The sequence below is a fragment of the Lepisosteus oculatus genome, chromosome 6 (genome assembly GCF_040954835.1).
Source record: "Lepisosteus oculatus isolate fLepOcu1 chromosome 6, fLepOcu1.hap2, whole genome shotgun sequence".
In the NCBI taxonomy this organism is placed as follows: Eukaryota; Metazoa; Chordata; class Actinopteri; order Semionotiformes; family Lepisosteidae; genus Lepisosteus; species Lepisosteus oculatus.
The window spans coordinates 3,388,476-3,406,077 of NC_090701.1; the positions used below are offsets into that span (position 1 = coordinate 3,388,476).

A 17,602-nucleotide genomic window follows, 5' to 3' on the forward strand; every position below is an offset into this window, starting at 1 on the left:
TTCCTCTCCTAAAGATGAAGAGAGAGAAAAAAAGTGAGGACTCCTTTTAAAACTTGTAGATGTGATCAGTGAGCACAACACACACACACATGCTCAAACCCGGAGGCAGTTTTACAATTACTGCCAGTATTAAGGAGTCACCTGGGTGAAGAACAGTGTTTGGTGAAAAAAAAAATTAAAGAGGATATTTACTTACTATTCACATTACCTGTTTCATATATCAGAGAAACAAGTACAAAGCAGCACATTTCTTTGGACTCTGGAGAGAATGTATCACACTATTTTCAAAGTCCTACAGTCTACAGTGAAGTACAACACAGTACAAATGTGTCTGGGAGTTCACAGTGGTGACTCTCTTCATAAAGTGAACCCTTTACTTCTTTGTTTTTGTAGGAAAAAAGTCAAAATACTGTAGCTGCACATTCTGTGCAATTCATTATTTAAGATGTACATAACCATTTCAAATTAAATTAAATATTAACAACAGACAGATATACAGAATTTTGTATATACTGTATGACAAACCTGCAATAATAATTGCTCTTTTTAATTAAAGTAAAATTCTAACTATGGCATATTCTACATTTGCATCTTAATGACTATGCACGTGACATCTGTGTATATACAAATGAGCTTCCGAAAACCTTTGGAACATCAATCTGAATACTAAGCTATTTAAAAAAACACATTTTAAACACATTTCCACTTATTCTGTCATCTGTAAATAAATAATATCTAAACACCACTATGTTATTATTTTTAGAGCAGGCAATACATTTTGATATGTCTTGGCTGATGTATTTTTCATATACAAAAGTATATACATATACTTTTTTTTACAATTGTGATAGTATTATCTCTTGCACTCTTTCTAGTGCTTTTTGTTACCTGCAGAAAACTAGCTGGATCTACCAGCATTGCAAAAGTAAATCTGAATATGAACATTACATGAGAAAAACTCATGGGAGGGGTTTCATAACATCAACAGGAATTGATTCTGAGATTATTTTAATAAAGTTAATGTTTAAAACACGAGGCAATGGAAAATACCTAAAGTACTGTATCCTATGTTATCTGTGTCAGTAAACTTCCGTCTGTGATCTAACAGCTTGATCTGATTTAGGATTGCAGGGGAGACAGAGCCTATCCCAGAAAAGCAGTAAGTACACCCCAGACAGGACGCCAGTCAGAGAGCACATGTCAATAAGCACTTAAAAGCAAATTTAGGGAAATCCAGTAAATGCATGCTTTCATTTTTAGACAATTAACTAGGGTCTAGCATAAAAACATTTGATGGAATATACATAACTAAATTGCAGTTACAGTACATAGCTACTGCTTTTTGTGACAGTGGACATACACGATTTTCAGGGACTGTGATTTTTTAAAAGAAGATCTCCTTGCTTTAGGACTTTCATATATTGCCTTTCTTAATATTTTTAAAACATTTTAGTCTTTTTTTATGTCCATCTAACACGTTAAAGTCTTGTTAAAGGACAGTTACAAGATGTCTCATCAGAGAGAAATTTTTTGCATAATTTTCACTGAGCAATCCACGCTATCTGTCCTTGATGTCCTATATAGCTAACATATAAAACTAGCACCAATACGCACTGTTCTAAACTGCTAAAGACCGATTCTGAGTTCAGCAACATAAGATACAATTGTGCGAGTATAAAACTGGGCTAAACTGGCTAATGCTCCATTAGACAGGACGTGATAGGAGTTGAGCGAAACATCAGTCCTTCAGGGACTGCGCCATCACAGGTTTCCTTCACGGACAGCAATCGCTGTGTCTGTTTCTCTGCAGAGAGGATTCAGCCACTCTCTTGAGCTCTTGGCAGGAACTGAGCCTTCAGTTTTCTCCTGCAGGTCGCCAGCTTTCAGCTGCCACAAACTACAGCCTATAGCAACACTCAGAACAAAGACTAACAGTCCCTGCTGCTCAATGCATGTGGCTGCATGGGACCTTTTAAGTGATGGACTCTGGCCAGGTGTCTTCTCAAGGGTTAAGAACATAAAAGGACAGCAAAAAAGGCAACATGACCTCTTCATTTTCACTGTTTTAGCAGAGGTGTCGCTGTGTGGATACTGGCCTAAGATTTTTTTCTTTATGACACTTCCCTTGAGGTGATGTCTCACTGTCCTTGACTACACTACACTACATCGTGCATTGTCACTGCTTTTGTTTCACAAAAGGAAGTGAAGGAACAAGGAGGGAGACCTGGTATCTGCAATGCCAGGGTTAGGACTGTGGGATGGGTGTTTTGTACTCCTAAAGGCAAATCGTCTGCTTTTTACAACAGTATGTATGTTCTTATATATTTAAATTATGTTTGTGTCTTTGTCCAAACAAGGAATAAAATTAATTAATTTCTATTTCAAGTGTTCTATTTTTTTAATTTTAAATAAGAACTTAAAGCCTTAATGCTGTGTGTATGTTTTGCTTTATTTTTGAGTCAATCTAAGGTTCAGAAACAGGCAATCAATAAATATTTAAATAATAAATGTATTTCCTGAACTAATACAGTGTGACAGAACTTTTCTAAATTCAGATTGTGACTGGTTCCCCCCAAATCTAGAAACATTACTCATGAATAGAATCATAAATCCTATTGTAAAAAGCAGATAATCTGTCTGTAGCAGCATAAGAGAATTTGTTCAGTAAATATGCAATATCTTATTAATACATTCCGCTGAAGATATATTTTTATTTCTAGAACACACTGCTTCAGTTTATGGGCTGTAGTTCATAGGTCTAGAATACTGAACCAAGCTGTATGAGGCAGACAAAAATAAAAGACAAATGGATTCCAATGCTGTAAACTGGAGTTGCAGAGATACAGTACAAATTTAAAATGTTCTTTTTATTTCAGAAAGCTAACATTTAGTTAGAACATTCAAAATCGAATCCCTCCATTCCTTTTCTAGTGAATTTTCATTCTTATAGTTTAGTACGAGGTATGTTTAACTTTATTTCCAAACTGATAGTCTTATTGGAATGTACCGCATATTTGTCATGACTTTGGTGCCTCGTTTGTTTGATACAGTATGTTGCTTTTCCCTGACATAGGACATAACATAGGACATTATTGCAAAACATATTGATAAAGGAAGATGGTAAAAGCTGCTTAGGACACACTGCTCTAACTTGTGTTGCTGTATATTATAATGTCACAAAGCACCGTGGCTACACAACGTCTAAATTGTGTGGTCCAAACACCTGCACACTGCCCAGCTCCCCTTGAACACCCATATAATTCCTTGTAACAAGATAATAATGTCCCACAAAATCAAATGGATTCGATAACAAAGTAGATTAGAAACAGTGGTTAGGACATAATTTATCCGATGTGAACATCACATGCTTGTCACTTTGTTAAACAGTCCTTCCAATGGAATGCTGAGATGCAGCACAAGAGTGTAAAAACATGACAGCCATATCAGTCACAAGGGGAGACTTTGGGGGCTGGAAATAAAAAAAGCTGGCCTTTTTTTAAGCCAGTAGAAGCAGGCAGCTAACTGATAAACTAAAGAGAGCTCAAACACTGGGCCCATTGTGCCTGCGCAGTCTCAATTGCCGTTGCACACTGAGATAACCTTCGCAAATGATCCAGGGCGAATCAACAGCATGTCTGATGCTACACTGCTCCAAGACCCCCAAGGCAGATTCCAGTTCAAAGCCACAAAGTTTGTGGATCAATACTAGTGTAAAAGCACCACTGTAACAAGCATACAGTGTTTGCGATTATTGAAAACAGTGGACTGAACACAAGACAAGGTTGCCCCATGCTGGATCTGCCTGCAGCACAAAGGGATGGCTTGTCCCGTTTGCTTAGTCTTTTAATGGGTGCAAATGTCAATTTCATGGGGGCCCTGCGTCACATTACTTTTTAAAAGCCTACAATCAGCTGTGTATCATGTGCTGGTTAAATTTAGCCTGAAAGAGAAACTTTATTCATAACTCTCCCAAATAAACCTCGCAGGGAGGGAGGGGCTGCACTTTTGAGCACATCTGTTTAATCCATGTGTTTTCTGCCAAACTCCTTTTCAAGTTTTCAACACTGACACACTCACCCATCACCTCAGTATTTGCCTTCTCTGGGAAGCTCATCCTGTCAATCTGCTCTCTGACTTACATGTCCAGCCCCACCGCGGCTCGAAAGAGCCCGCTGTCTGTGCTTTTCCCTCTTCTGTGAGGCCACAGAGGCAAGCAACCTGTGTGCATGTAACTAGTCAATCCACACGGAGTGATGAATCGATGTGAGTTTCTGCGAAAAATGAAGCAGAACTCCTGGAAAACTGATCGACCACACTGCACGTACACACACGCTTGTGCAAATGTAGCAGGGGCTCCTTCAGCACCAGCTTGGCTCGGCCCTGGGCAGCGTTTCCCCTGCTTTGGTCCATCCGGTTGTGTCATTGTGCGGCTCAGGGCGCCTGGAAGATGACCGTGGGGGAGACAGTGGGTTGAACCCAGACCAAGAGCCAACTGCGTGAAGACGTGTTGTACAGCACACCGCCATGGAACTGTCTTGGCTGTCTTGAGACCGGTGTTGACTTTAAGAAGATGAATTAAACTGATACTAAAGGCCTGCGTGTGAAATGGAGCAGGGGCATCGCCGATGCCTCGCAGCTCTTGGGCCTTGGGTTCGATTCTGCCCTGGGAACACCCTCTGCGTGGTGACTCCCCGCACCTGCCTGGGCACCAATGCTTATAGCTCCCTCACACTTTCCAGAGCCGTGCCGGTCAGGTCGAATGTGCTGCTTCTGCGGCAAGCTCCAGGCTGCAGAGACTCTTCCTAGGAATAACCTGCTTTCTGGTAGTGGATGGGTGGGCAAGCGTCTCACACTAACTAATCCCTTGCAGAAGTGGTCAGGCAAACACTATTTCAAATCTTTGTGTCAGTGATTTGAGTTGCAATCTATAATACAGCTAAGAAACTGTATCTGGGATGTCTTACTCACGGTTTCCTGTTCTGTTTTTCAAAGCCTTTCACCTAATATTTTTCCCATCCTCTGGAGTCTGCTTAATAAGCTGTAAGATCGGTCCAAAAGATGCCCCGCAATAGCAGGTTTTTCTGTATAGTAGGGAGCTCAGCTAAGAAATAAAGAGATCAGCAAAATAACTGACTGGAAGTGGCGTGCACACAGGAGTGCTGAGATAGCTGCTAACCTCTTCACAAAGCTGCCGGATAAAGGACCATCTCAGTGGTGGGACGTATTTATAGCCCTATAAGTTATTGCAATTAAAGGAGTCTTTTAATAACGAAGGGATTTTTTTTAGACTTACGAAATCCTAAAACCACATTCGCACACAGCTGCGCGTCTTTTTCAGGTTTCTCTGAGGGCGGCTCTCCTCGGCTGCTGCACTACACATACAGTTTTGTCTTCAAAATAAAAGTGCAGAAACAGGACACATCGACTCAACTGAACCTTTCAGCTGGCAGATTTTTCCCCCCACATCTCTTAACGTTTCCTTCTGCCCCCCCCCCCCCCCCAAAAAAAGTTGTCCCTACGAAGGTCATGTGTTGAGTCCGGTGCTGCTGACTGGAGTAAAGTACATTGTACGGTACAGTACATTTTCGTGCTGTGTCTGCCTACATGCCCCCGGTCCAGTATCAGATCAGTGAGCAATAAAGGCAATATGAACATTTAAACAGTGAGGCAAAAGCAAGAGGGACACTTCTGGTTACACATCATTGTCTGTCCAGACATACAGTATGCGTAAAAAATCTGCAGTATTTCTTATCATCTTCATATTCAGTGAATCAGACACACTTGGAGAACAACTGGTTTTGTTTTTTTTTTACATCCCTGCACATTTAATTGTTTGCGGGCTCAAACAGTAGAAATCGCAGAAACGCGGTTTGAAGCTGTTCCCTAAAACGCAGTACTGTGATTAAACGTACAGGATCCACAAATTATTTTTATTTTCTGTAAATGGCGTCAACCCAAAACAGCAGGTGATGGCCTTGCTGATTTTACCTCTTGAATACTTCAAGGTAGCGAGCAAAGCATCGTGAAGTGTTTTAAACAGTCGGAGTATAAAAAAATACCGATGTCAGACTTCACAGTCGCCAAAAAAGCTAAATTAATCTGCCTCCGCCCGTCATGTAGGAAAAGGGATAAACTAGCTACAGTACAAATTAGAAGCAAAAGGGCATTTAACTGCGGGTTTTCGTAGACGAGTCATTACAGATTAAAACCTGCACTTAATAAGAGGGAAATTAAAAAAAAATCGCAAAGGAGAAAGATATATGCAGATGGCCCCGAAGCTGTGAGTCTCCCACATGCCCCCAATGATAATTAAAACATTTTGGTGGTCATTACTGGTTCTGCTGAGAGCGCTGACCCCTTGTATCTTCCACATAACGAGTAACGGATCTCCAGGCTCAGCCCGCTCTGCTAGGGACATCACAGACTGCCGAAGTCTCTCATCTTAATGCTTTCAGATGCAGTGCGGGTTTTTTTTTTAAAAAGGATACACTTTGTCACGATTTTCACTTGTTATTAACGTAAGTACCTCATCTGTGGAGATGCTGTTTCAGTGGTTCTATCAGAAGAGATTAAACCAAAGGACGCAAATTGAAGCTACACGGCAAGTCCTGCAGGGCACAAACAAACAAACAAAAAAAAAATACCTTGTAATTTGGAACATGTTCAGACCGTTAAAATACAAATACATGGCACTGTCTTTTTCATTTTCGGCTTCTTGCCGTCTACATCATCCTCACCGGATACGGTCTGTGGTTTTCAGGATTTCATGTCAGGGACTTACACGACAACGTGTGCAGCACAGGACGACTAGGAAAAAGTCAAAGACCGTGTGATTCAAAAGCCAGCTGCTATGATCTGATTCAAATTCTGTTTTTATATGTATATATTTTTAATCCCACGCGAACCACAACTCCGTCTACGTTTCTTCGCACAAAACAAAACTGTGAAATTGAGAATAGCAATAGTTTAGATAACCTTCCCCCCAAACCAATTTTTAAGATATTTTGCTTGAACCCATACGATATACACACTGTAGTAGCAAACACGCACTGCAAGCGCAAACCAGCGGCCAGTGGACAGGTGAATCGCGGGCAGGAGCAGGGGTTGATGTACGAATGCTAATTTATTGAATTACTCCTGCCGTCCTGCTAAGGTAGGTCTTGATGACGGCAAAGCTGCAGGGTGTGCGGTGAATTACTAATGCATGTAGTGACTTGTGCTTGCAGTGACTCATTTAACCACTTACCAAAACACAGTAAGAGGGCCTTGAACTTGGGTAATTGAATTACTGTGCGTTTGTTCCGTAAGCATCCCATGACATCAATCTGAGCCGATGGGATGGCGGAATGAGCGCCCTGTCTCTTAAGGGGTACCAGGGTCGCTGGCCACAGCGACGCGTCGGAGGTGCCAGTTCTGCAATGTATGACCGTGTGAACTCTGGAGCTGGAACAGGTAGAGTTTGTTGCTAATTTTGGAGCAGTCTCACTCCAGCCTGAACTGAGGAATGATCCATGCCCCCGAGCTTCCGCATGTGCACGTTATCTCTGTTTCGGGATCAAATGCTCCGTGATTGATGGGCGTATGTGCTTCATCTTGTTCTTGTTTGCTCTCCTAGAACACCTGGGCTTCCCAGTGAGCCAGTGTTGTACGGAGAACTGTTCTGGGTGAAAAGCAGGCTTTAACTCTGAAAATGCTGCTTACCTTTCAAGTGTTGCCGACGTACAGTATGTTGCTATGGGCTTTATTTTACGTGTTCCCCACAGAGTCAAAAACAGCCCCCTGCCCACGCACCCACACACACAGGAAATTACATTTTCTGTTGCATAATAGCAAAGGGCTGTCAGATGCCATCTTCTTAGGCTGTCTGGTAGATCTGTCACAAACTGTAATTCTGGGATAATACTTACGCTGTCACAAGCACTTATTTAATGCAGCTATGCCAAGCAATGTGGGAAGATTAGTTCATAAAAAAAGATGGATTAAATGATATTTTTTGCCAGGTATGTAAATAGCTCTTGTGTGTCACCCTCATTACCACATCACGTGACTGACATCCACAATTAATGTTAGCAGCAGAATTCAACTTAAAAAAAAATCACAGATCATTCATTATTCCTTGATGCTTTCCAGCCTGTGGAAATGCCACAGCTCTGCTGGCTCCTGCCTTAGGATTCAGTGTGTTTGAAGGAAGAGAGAAGATGGGACGCCGTGAGACCACCCTCGACCAAGTCCTGACCTGACACGCCCTCTATTCCTGTCAGACACTGATGTACTGTGCCGCCATGCGCCGTCACCTGGGCTTGTGATGTGACCCAATGTCTGTCAGCGGTGCAAGCTCCTGCCACCTCATCCTCCACCCTGCCATCGTTTCATTAACAGAAAGTCCCTCATCCTTGCGAGGAATGTGCTGCCATGCTGCTGGGCTGGGATCCCATCCCGTCCCAGAGCGTCACACTCCCAGTGACCAGTGGTGCCCGCCTGTCGGTTCTTAAAGAGTCCTCCACAAGCAGGTCTGAGCAACAGCTCCAGTTGCTGTTTCCATTCAAAAGAGAATTAATGCAACACAGTAGGCCACTTACAGACCTCGCTACAGTATCTTGTCCATTCTAATCACAAGGCATGTTCCAGTGACTGCAGGATATGGTTTCTAAGTTCATACTGCACAAAATCCTCTTTTCCCGGAACCATACTATGTAAAGAGGCAAATCTACAACCAAGAAGATTTTTTAAGACAATTTAGCACACACAAGGGGCAGCCAGTGTAGTAGTCATTTCCCTTTTTATTGGCACAAGACAATACATGATACCCATTAAATAACATTAAGTTTACAGCTTTGTAAGCAGTCAACAGTTCACATACAGTACTGACGCCACAAAGCTGACAGGAAAGGTAACAATAAAAAGGGAGAGAAAACTGGGTTTTATCATCAAGATCGGGAGTATGTGAGACAAAAGCAAAAAGCATCTGAAAAGTAAATATTACCAAATTAAGTCATAATATGAAGAATTTGCTTGCATCTTACAAACGAAATTATTTTTTCATTCATTAATTAAATGAAGTTTGGTGGTGCTTCTGCCATGGATGGGACTGTGCTTTGTAAACAACAGGGGAGAGATTTTAAAGGCATGGAGTTGTAACTTCCCCTTTGCTGTTGATCAACAAGAGTACAACACCAGAGTGTTAACAGTCAGGCAACCGACAGTGACGCACAATTTTGTAGCTACACAGTTTGGAATTTGCAAACTTTGCTCTAAATAAGGATGGACAGAGCCGATGTACAGTGATCCCATTCAGTCTTAACTGCTAGATTCTTTTAGAAAAAGGCTTTACACTTAGAATCGATATACTGTGCACCCAGTATGAAAGAATTTCTAGCCCTCCAGCTAACCAAGTACAAAAAGGAAATAAATAATAAAATAACAGTTAGCATATAGGGGATCTGTCCTTCAAGCTGCTGTACGGACTTTACCAACACTTCCAAAACAGAGAGGCCGCTTCATATTAAATTGTGGACAGATATTAAAGATTGCGGTTAATGTTGTAATTAAGTGAAGATTGAAAGGGGGTTTTGTTAGCAGTCAAAGACAAAAGCAGTATAGTACTAACCTTCCAAGAATTTACAGTTGTAGCAATTACCATATAGAGGAAGAAACGGTATTAAAAAAAAAGAATACGGGGTGAACCCTAACCCTAACCCAAAACCGAAAGGCGTGGTGAGCACGTGCTTTTTAAACCCTTCTTTACTGCGCCTCCGGTTAAGGACCTCACTAACAGGCCTGTCACTGCTCATGCCTCGACCTCTCTCTCTCGCGCCAGGGGGACGGATGGCACCGAGAGCTGCCACACCAAGACCACAGGCAGGGGAGGGCTTCCGCTGTCTTCCAAACTCTCCCGTCCGCTCGCCCCAGAAAAAAAACGAAACTCCCGGATTATTTACTCATAAATACTTCTAAATCTAAAAAAAAAAAACAACAACAATTGGCTTCAGATCAGCCCCATTCTTGGTACCCTTGACATTAGCACGGCAGGAAACACCCCAGGAGACCAGTTCTGATCGCGGCTGGCGGGGGCCGGTCCGGACTTCAACCTCACGGCGCCCCCCCCGCCAGCCTCCCGCTGCCCTCTCGGACAAGCCCGCAGCCCCTAGCGAGCGTGGCTGTAGAGTCTGTTCTTCAGGACCACCACCGGGGGGAGCTGCTGGCGGACCCCCGGGCAGTGCTGAACGTGGTCGAACCACCGCGAGAGGTTGACGTAGGTCTCCTTCTCCTGGACCGCGAGCTCAGCCTGGAGTGGGGGGGAAGGGGGAGGGGGAGACACAAAAGGGCGTCAATCGGCCACACCGCCGTGGTCTTCTGGCCAGGCCCCTCGACGGATGGCCGTCCAGTCTCAGGTCTGCTGGCTAACCAAGCCACTTACGCCATCAGGTTAAAAAACAGAGGAACGTTTACCCACGCGCTCAAACGACACTGGAGTTGGAACAATAAAATGACTCACAAAACTTGATTAATAATGTAGGGGTTCACTGCAATTCTGGTCAGAGGCAGTTAATGAAGGGACACTTCTGTATCGCACAAGATTTCAGAAACCTTACCATGATCGGGTGAACTCCATGGTACATTAGTATATCGGCTAAAGTGAAGTCATCTCCTGCCAGATAAACCTTATCTTCCAGATACTGATTAAGGTCCTGAAAAGAAAAAAAAAAAACAAAAAAAAAACAATTTCAGAAACAAAAACTCAAAGCCTCCCACACAGCTTCTTCTCTAAGTCAAGAACTTTTTATACAGGACTGGCTTTGTTCAATGTAGCATGTTATACTTTTATTCAATATCCTTGAAACAAGAAAACAACACAGTGGATTTGTCCCTCATTAAAGATTTACTCATTTAAGATCCTTACTGGCCACACACAACGCTTGATTCATAGAACATGAATGGAATCAAGCACGAAAACTGCTGATTACCTATTACATTAGTGTGAAATCAAGTGTAAAACCCAGAATAAATGGACTCCATTTTCCATTTTTTTTACCACTGTGTATTACATCAAAAGCAGGTGGTGGCAGAATACAGAGTGTCACTTTCAAACAAAAAACCTAATTATGGCTAACACAGGTCCTTAAAATTGCAAAGCATTCCTCTTATTCTGTTTCTGGGATAATGACAGTTTAAACTAATTTAGTACTTAGAGGAAACAACAATATAATCATTGTGTACAGCACTGTTTCTACACTGACTGGATCTATGGAAAAGATGGACTGTTGCCAATGTCTTGTTCCAGACTAGATGCTAGCACATCTACGCACTGCGTTAGGATATCATGAAACACAACAGCAGCGATAATTTAAAGCCGAAAGGACAATACATCAATTTGAACCCTTTTCATGAGCAAATTCGAACATTAATCTTTCCTAAAATACAACCATTCTCACAAGCCTCTGCTGCCATCTGGGCAGATGCAGAGGAGGCAGTTCAGTGATGGTGGTGCAGCTCTCTCTGTTGGGTTAGATAGACCACCAAGGAAGAGGTCAACAGCCCAGTGTCCTCCAGAATAAACCAGGATACGTGATGCTTCATTCGATCAAAGCTGATTTAACTGCCTGTGACAGGTGGTAGGACGTCAGGGCATCTTCAATCCTAATTTGAAAGGCCCCCACTTTTCAGAAAGTTTATCAAAAACCTAAACATCACAGCAACAGCACAGAAATAACGGAATAATGAGAAGATGTAAAGATGGGTAGCTGAGACCTACTAACATCCGAGAGCACCAGTGTCTTTTTCCTATATTAAATACAGTGTGTATATTCTAGCATAAAGTATAAAATCATTGTTGAACCAACACTTTCCAAAACAACTTCAGAACATAAAAAAATCATTTGTTTTATAGTTTTCTGAGACCTAATTCAATGAGAAAATAAGTGAATAACGCATCGCCTCAGGCCAATTTCTGCATGTTACGTTACCTCCTACAGTACAATGTGCTGCTCAAATTAAGACTTTGCCACAGATGCAAAGGAAGTTGCAGACTTCTCAAGATTGACTCATTTTCTTACTAATTTAATAAACCATCCCTTAATTCTTGCTGTAATTGGCACTGTGCCCAAGTGCAGGTCTCAGGGGAGAAAACCATCTTCACCACTTTCACAGCACAGATCTCCAGGGCAAATTAGTTAGTGTGCAATGTTGCCAAGCAGGCATGAAGACTGCAGACTGCTCTTCCACAATCGTATCTCTTTATTCCCTGAAGCTACAGTGCAGCAGAAGCCTGGCCAGACCTTAACAGCACTGTACCTTTCAAAACAGAATCTACACACACAGACACTGTCTTATCATTCCCTCCTGATGAATAATTCTGCAATCAAAAAGGCAGAATCTAATTCGAGGAATTATCAAAAGCATGCCTAACTCTGCGAGTTAAATTAAATTTATAGTTCCAGAAAGCAATCACTCTTTTCCCTGCAATGAAATGCAAAAGTGAGATTTTGCTTTTAATGGAGTCTTTTCTCTACTCTACTGGTTGTAAAAGAAAAAATAACTCAGGCTTATAAACCACAGAAAGTTATGACTTGATAATAAAAAACACTAATGAACTTTGGTTCGTTCCAAAAATGAGCTCTCATGTTATTGTCTTGTTCAATATAATAAATACAGAGATTTTATTACCTCATATGTGAAAATAGGTTTGAATGTAAGTTGCTTTGAAGAAAAGTGTCAAATGAGTAATTTCAGTAAAAAAAAACTTGACAAATTACCAAAGTGTCGATGTGGGTCCAAACAAATTGCAACCATTCAATACAGGAGGATTATAAAATGTTCTCCTTTTTTTTTTAATCGTGGATGTGGTCCTACAAGCTTTGTAAAGAAATGGCTTAAACTGGCTTCAGCTCTGCTACCCTTTGATCAGATTAGGAGATTTTGTGGTCATTTCTGAAATTCACTGGCCTTCCTAAACAATCTGAAAGGCTAATGATCATATTTAATTAATGAATTACACTTAATATCCTCAAATAGGAAACTGTGTATTAGGATGTCACAGTCAATCAGAGACAAACACAAAAGGTCTTTCTGCTGTAGGATTCCACTAATTGCTGCTTCAAATGGTTAACAGACAGCTGTCCTTTCAACATCTAAGGCTTCCTGACCCTCCTAAACACATTACACACAACATTAGTAAACAGAGATCAGCACCAATTCATCCTCATCTGTTCACAACGAGCCATTTACTGTCAGCGTTCGGATGGCTGTGAAATTCAATGGAGGAGAAACTGGGAGTGTAGCTCTGGGGCTGTTTCGAGGCCTGGTTGTATCTGCTGCCTTCTTTCTTTAGTTAAAGTGGCACAAACGTCGAACTTCACTGACATAAGAGATTTGCAAGGAAAAACAGGATGAGGAATGGAGTCTGCTGCTCAAGTTAAACGGCACAGACACAAACCTTTTCATTTCCAGAAACTATAATTAAAGCAAAGTCAATAAGTCATATTCAATTAGGGTGACGGGTCAGACTTATTTCCATGCGGCACCCAGTAATGAAAAAACAAAGAAAGATGACAGTGGATAAAGCAGACTCCTAAGACCGTTTCACATTGGCATGGAGTGGATGAACACAAGACCCCCCGAGTTAAAAGGATCAAAGCGAACGATCACAATGCGCTCTGCGGAAAAAAGGAGACGAAAGTCAACTGACTCAAAATAATGTGCCGTTGATTTAACTTCTAACAAGAGCCTGTCATCTGCTGCTGGTACCCGAAAGCATGCGAGCAGCTTTCACACAACAGGTACTTCATTTCCAAAATAAAACACTCACTTGCTCACTGCTTCTTTTACTGAACTAGACATGAGTTTGGAAATACAACCCCAAAAAACCTTCACACCACCCAGTGCCACTGATGGGTGGAATTATCAAACAGATCGACTCAGGGCGGAGCTCCGGCTTCTCGTCTGCAGTCCGGTTCCGACCCGGCGTGGCCAGCGCGTCGTTTTTAAACCCACACCGCCCCCACCAGGGCTCAGATACGGCTTTTTTCCTTTCTCCTTTCTCTCGCTGCAACTCAAGGGGGCAAAACAGTCCCACCCGCAAAACAGGAAAAAACAAAACAAGACAAGAACCAGAAAGAGAGGAGAGCAACGGCCCACCTTCATTATGGTCCCGGTCTCCTCCCTGGTGCCGGGGTCCACCCGGGTCACCCTGTACTCCAACCACTGCTGCACCACGGCCTTCTGCTCGGCGCCGGAGCCCAGCAGCTCGGGGCGCCCGGCCTGCTGCACCAGGTGGGCGGCGATGGTCACCAGCCCCACCAGGCTGGGCCCGTCACTGGCCTGGAGGACCGGGACCTGCGGGGGGGGGGGGTCAGAAGGCAGGCGTCAGGGTCAGCACCCCCATATCTCCAGCCCTCAAGCGGGGAGCTCTCCGCACCGGTCGGGAAGGGGTTCAGCCCCGAGGTCTTTCAGCTACAGAGAACTGCTCCCACAAGAAAAACAGGTTGGTGGACGATTTTAACCCCACCGTTCAAGGGAGCAGTGTTTTCCAGTCAAGGAACAAGTAATAGGTTTATTCCATGCTGAAAAGAGTAGAAAGAGAAAGTGTTTTACAGTATGTTGGTTTTTATATCCTGTTCCCCCCCTCAAAACCAACGATATTTGATCCCATCCAGTGCAAGCCCCACGACCTCCTGACAGTTACTACTGCACTGTTTCCGTCATAGGAAGCCATGGTACGCAGGAGTCGCACTGCCAACAGCTGAAAGGGAAGTGAAGTGGACAGGGCAGTGAATTTCTGTCGCCTCATGACGAAATGCGCCCAGTTATACCGGCGGTGCTGAAATCAAACCCGCACTTCAAATCTCTCTCTCAGTGAAAGGCTTCCAAGTGCTCGGATACAGGCGTCATCAAACAGGAAAAAAAAACGAACCTACAGACCGTGAATGAGCCGGGGGCTTTAGAGAGACTGGAAAGGCCTGTGAATCGTTATAACGTGTGCAAAAGCTACAGCAGTAGTCGGAAAGAGACAAGGTAACGGGACCGAAACGCTTGTACACACGTGTATCGCTGTGCGCACGGATACACCACGTTAGGCTATTTAAACTGGCTATTGAGCCCAACCGGAGAGAGATGTCGAGCCCCTGCGTACTTCAGCATGCGGACAGCAAAACAAACAACAGCAGCAGCAGCAGCAGCACAGGACTGTGTCACGCTAAATCATCCCCCCCACCCCCTCGCCTCTCAAAACGGACATCGAAGGCCTTTTTTTATTTTGCTCCTCGCCTCAGCCCTTGAGTTGAGCTCCGTTTTATGTGACTGTTTTCCGTGAAAGGCTGCGCTGCGTCCACTCGCTTTAGAGGCGGACGGGTGGGGATGACGAATGAATGGCGAAAAGCATGTACAGCCATCACGCAACTGCCTTTTCTCTCCCCTCTCTCTCTCTCTCTGGGTCACCCCTTCCTCTCCCCCAACAGACTCGTGTCCCCGGGACTGCAGCGGAGACCCGCGTCACCTTTCTGTCCCCCTGCGTGCTGTACTTGTTCCCCTTGCTCAGCCCCAGAGCTTTCTCCAGCGAGGAGAGCTCTCGCATCGCCCTGTCCGCCATCTTCGCCGGCCGTCGGGAAGCGGGGGGGGGCGGGCCGACCCCGGCGCGACTGGGCTGCGTCACGGAGCCACGCCAGCGAGGCGTTGCGTCAGAAGCGCAAGGGTGCCTGATTACCGTATTTCCCCACGACGAAGCCGACCGCAAGTGGGAGCAGGGGTGCGGGCTATAGCTTTGGAAAAAAAAAAAAAGGGAGAGAGAGACCAACAGCGGGTTTTTTTTCTTGCTTTCTGCGCGGGCAAGGAGCAAACGCACCTGAACGAAAAGAGCACGATAGTTATCCTAAGTTATGCAGAGTTAACATAAAAACAGCGCCCGGATTAAAAAAAAAAAAAGGCGGATCAGTTTACCATGTGACCGTAGGACGAGATGTGATCCATACTGTACATTCATGAAGGTTCACATTGAGCTTAATTCTCGTAAACGTTTTTTCTTTTTGCTTTGCATTGGCACAATTGGAAAGGAAGTATGTGTGTGTGGGGGTGTGTGACTGTGTGGATCCTCTTTTCATTTTGTTTTCGAAAACCAATATACTACCAGCGCATACAATGTCCTAATTAATGTCCAGTGCCCTGTCTACAATACAGAACCTCCTTTCACTGGGATTCAAAGACTTCCACTCCATAAAAAAAACAACAGAAGGCAGGTGAAGCAGAAGGTGTACATACATGAAGGCATGCAGGTGACAAACTCCACTTTTTGACTTGAGCAGAGAGGTTCTACTGGAGTCAGGCAAGAGTCTAGAACAAACTGCAAGATGAGTGCCACACTGATGCTGAATGTTCAGTCCCATAAAGCTTGCCCAAGCCTTGTAAACTCACAGATCAACTGCTCGTCATTCTCCTTCATGTGTGTGTGTGTGCGCGGGCGCTGTCATTAATTTGTTTATCACACCAGACCTGTACAGGGCGAGTGACCACTTCGATGTCCGATCAAAAGAGTTCCTTGTATCCTCTGTGGTCCTTCAATGTTCGGAAACAGATTCCAATACAGGGACTGAGCTGCGTGCTGGAGGCTGGTGATTGTACGTGGAGAAACATTGTCATGCCGAGATGTGTTGGGTGTGGGCTCTCAGGATATTAGATGAAGGCTACGAGAGTTATAGACCAAGGACAGAGGAGCAGTCTTTACAGATAAGAAAATAAACGGGCAAACAGGCAGGTTCCACGGTCTTCTTTAGGGCACCTCATTTTACCCCAGAGCAGGTGGTGTAATTGGGACAGTGGGGTTAGGTAACCCCATGCTGCATCCTGAAGCCTTTTGCATCCTTGAAGAGGGTCCCGAGCCCATGAAGACATCCCAGCTCCACGGTCTCTGTCTCTGAGATCACCCCCTCCAGTGTGTGACTGCTACAGGACATCAGTCATCGCAGAAAGAGGGAAGGTGATGGAGGACTCTCCCCCACACATTTAGGATATTAAAATAACCCATCCACACAGTATGTCCGCCATCAGAAAGCCGCATATCCTAGTGAGAGTCATGATGGACCAGAGCCTATTCTGGAAGCACAGGGTGTGAGTGGCACTGAGGGCACATTCCTGAGAGTGAAATATTCATTCTGATCATATAAAACACTCCCTGGAGGACAGGCTGAGCCAGGCTGGTCAGTCGTCAGATGACTGACTGACTTCAGTGAGGGGCTCATCTTTCAAACACATTAAACACCTTGGAAATGGATTTAAAGCCCACCAGCTCCCTAATCACATAACCCCAGCGGCTGATTGTAGAGAACACTGTGTTGGTGGTGTTACAGATGCTATTTTGATATCATTAGGAAAGAGTCTGCTTTGTAATCCATCTACAACAAAAGAAGCAGTTTTGTTTGACTTTTTTCTTAGCAGAATTTGCAGACGCGCCCCTTGTGTAGAGTTCACAGATGCAAGGCTTATAACTCAGAAAAAAGAAAGGTGCACTCATCCCTCATGTGCCTGGTGTATAGACTTCCACTTCCAAAACACATCCTCTGTTTTTTACCTCAGTGAAACTAAACACTATGAACTGCCATTGAAGCCAAAGTACTTG

General features: G+C 43.8%; 1 protein-coding gene across 1 annotated transcript; it reads right to left on the minus strand.

The window, feature by feature from the left end:
• Nucleotides 1–8,762: 8,762 nt before the first annotated feature.
• Nucleotides 8,763–15,622, minus strand: eef1e1 (eukaryotic translation elongation factor 1 epsilon 1). The gene is made up of 4 exons (XM_006634577.3): nucleotides 15,491–15,622; nucleotides 14,134–14,331; nucleotides 10,593–10,688; nucleotides 8,763–10,285 (listed from the first exon to the last, which is right to left on the minus strand). The coding sequence occupies exons 1-4, from the start codon at nucleotides 15,581–15,583 to the stop codon at nucleotides 10,145–10,147; spliced, it is 528 nt and encodes a 175-aa protein (XP_006634640.1). The 5' UTR covers nucleotides 15,584–15,622; the 3' UTR covers nucleotides 8,763–10,144.
• Nucleotides 15,623–17,602: the final 1,980 nt, after the last annotated feature.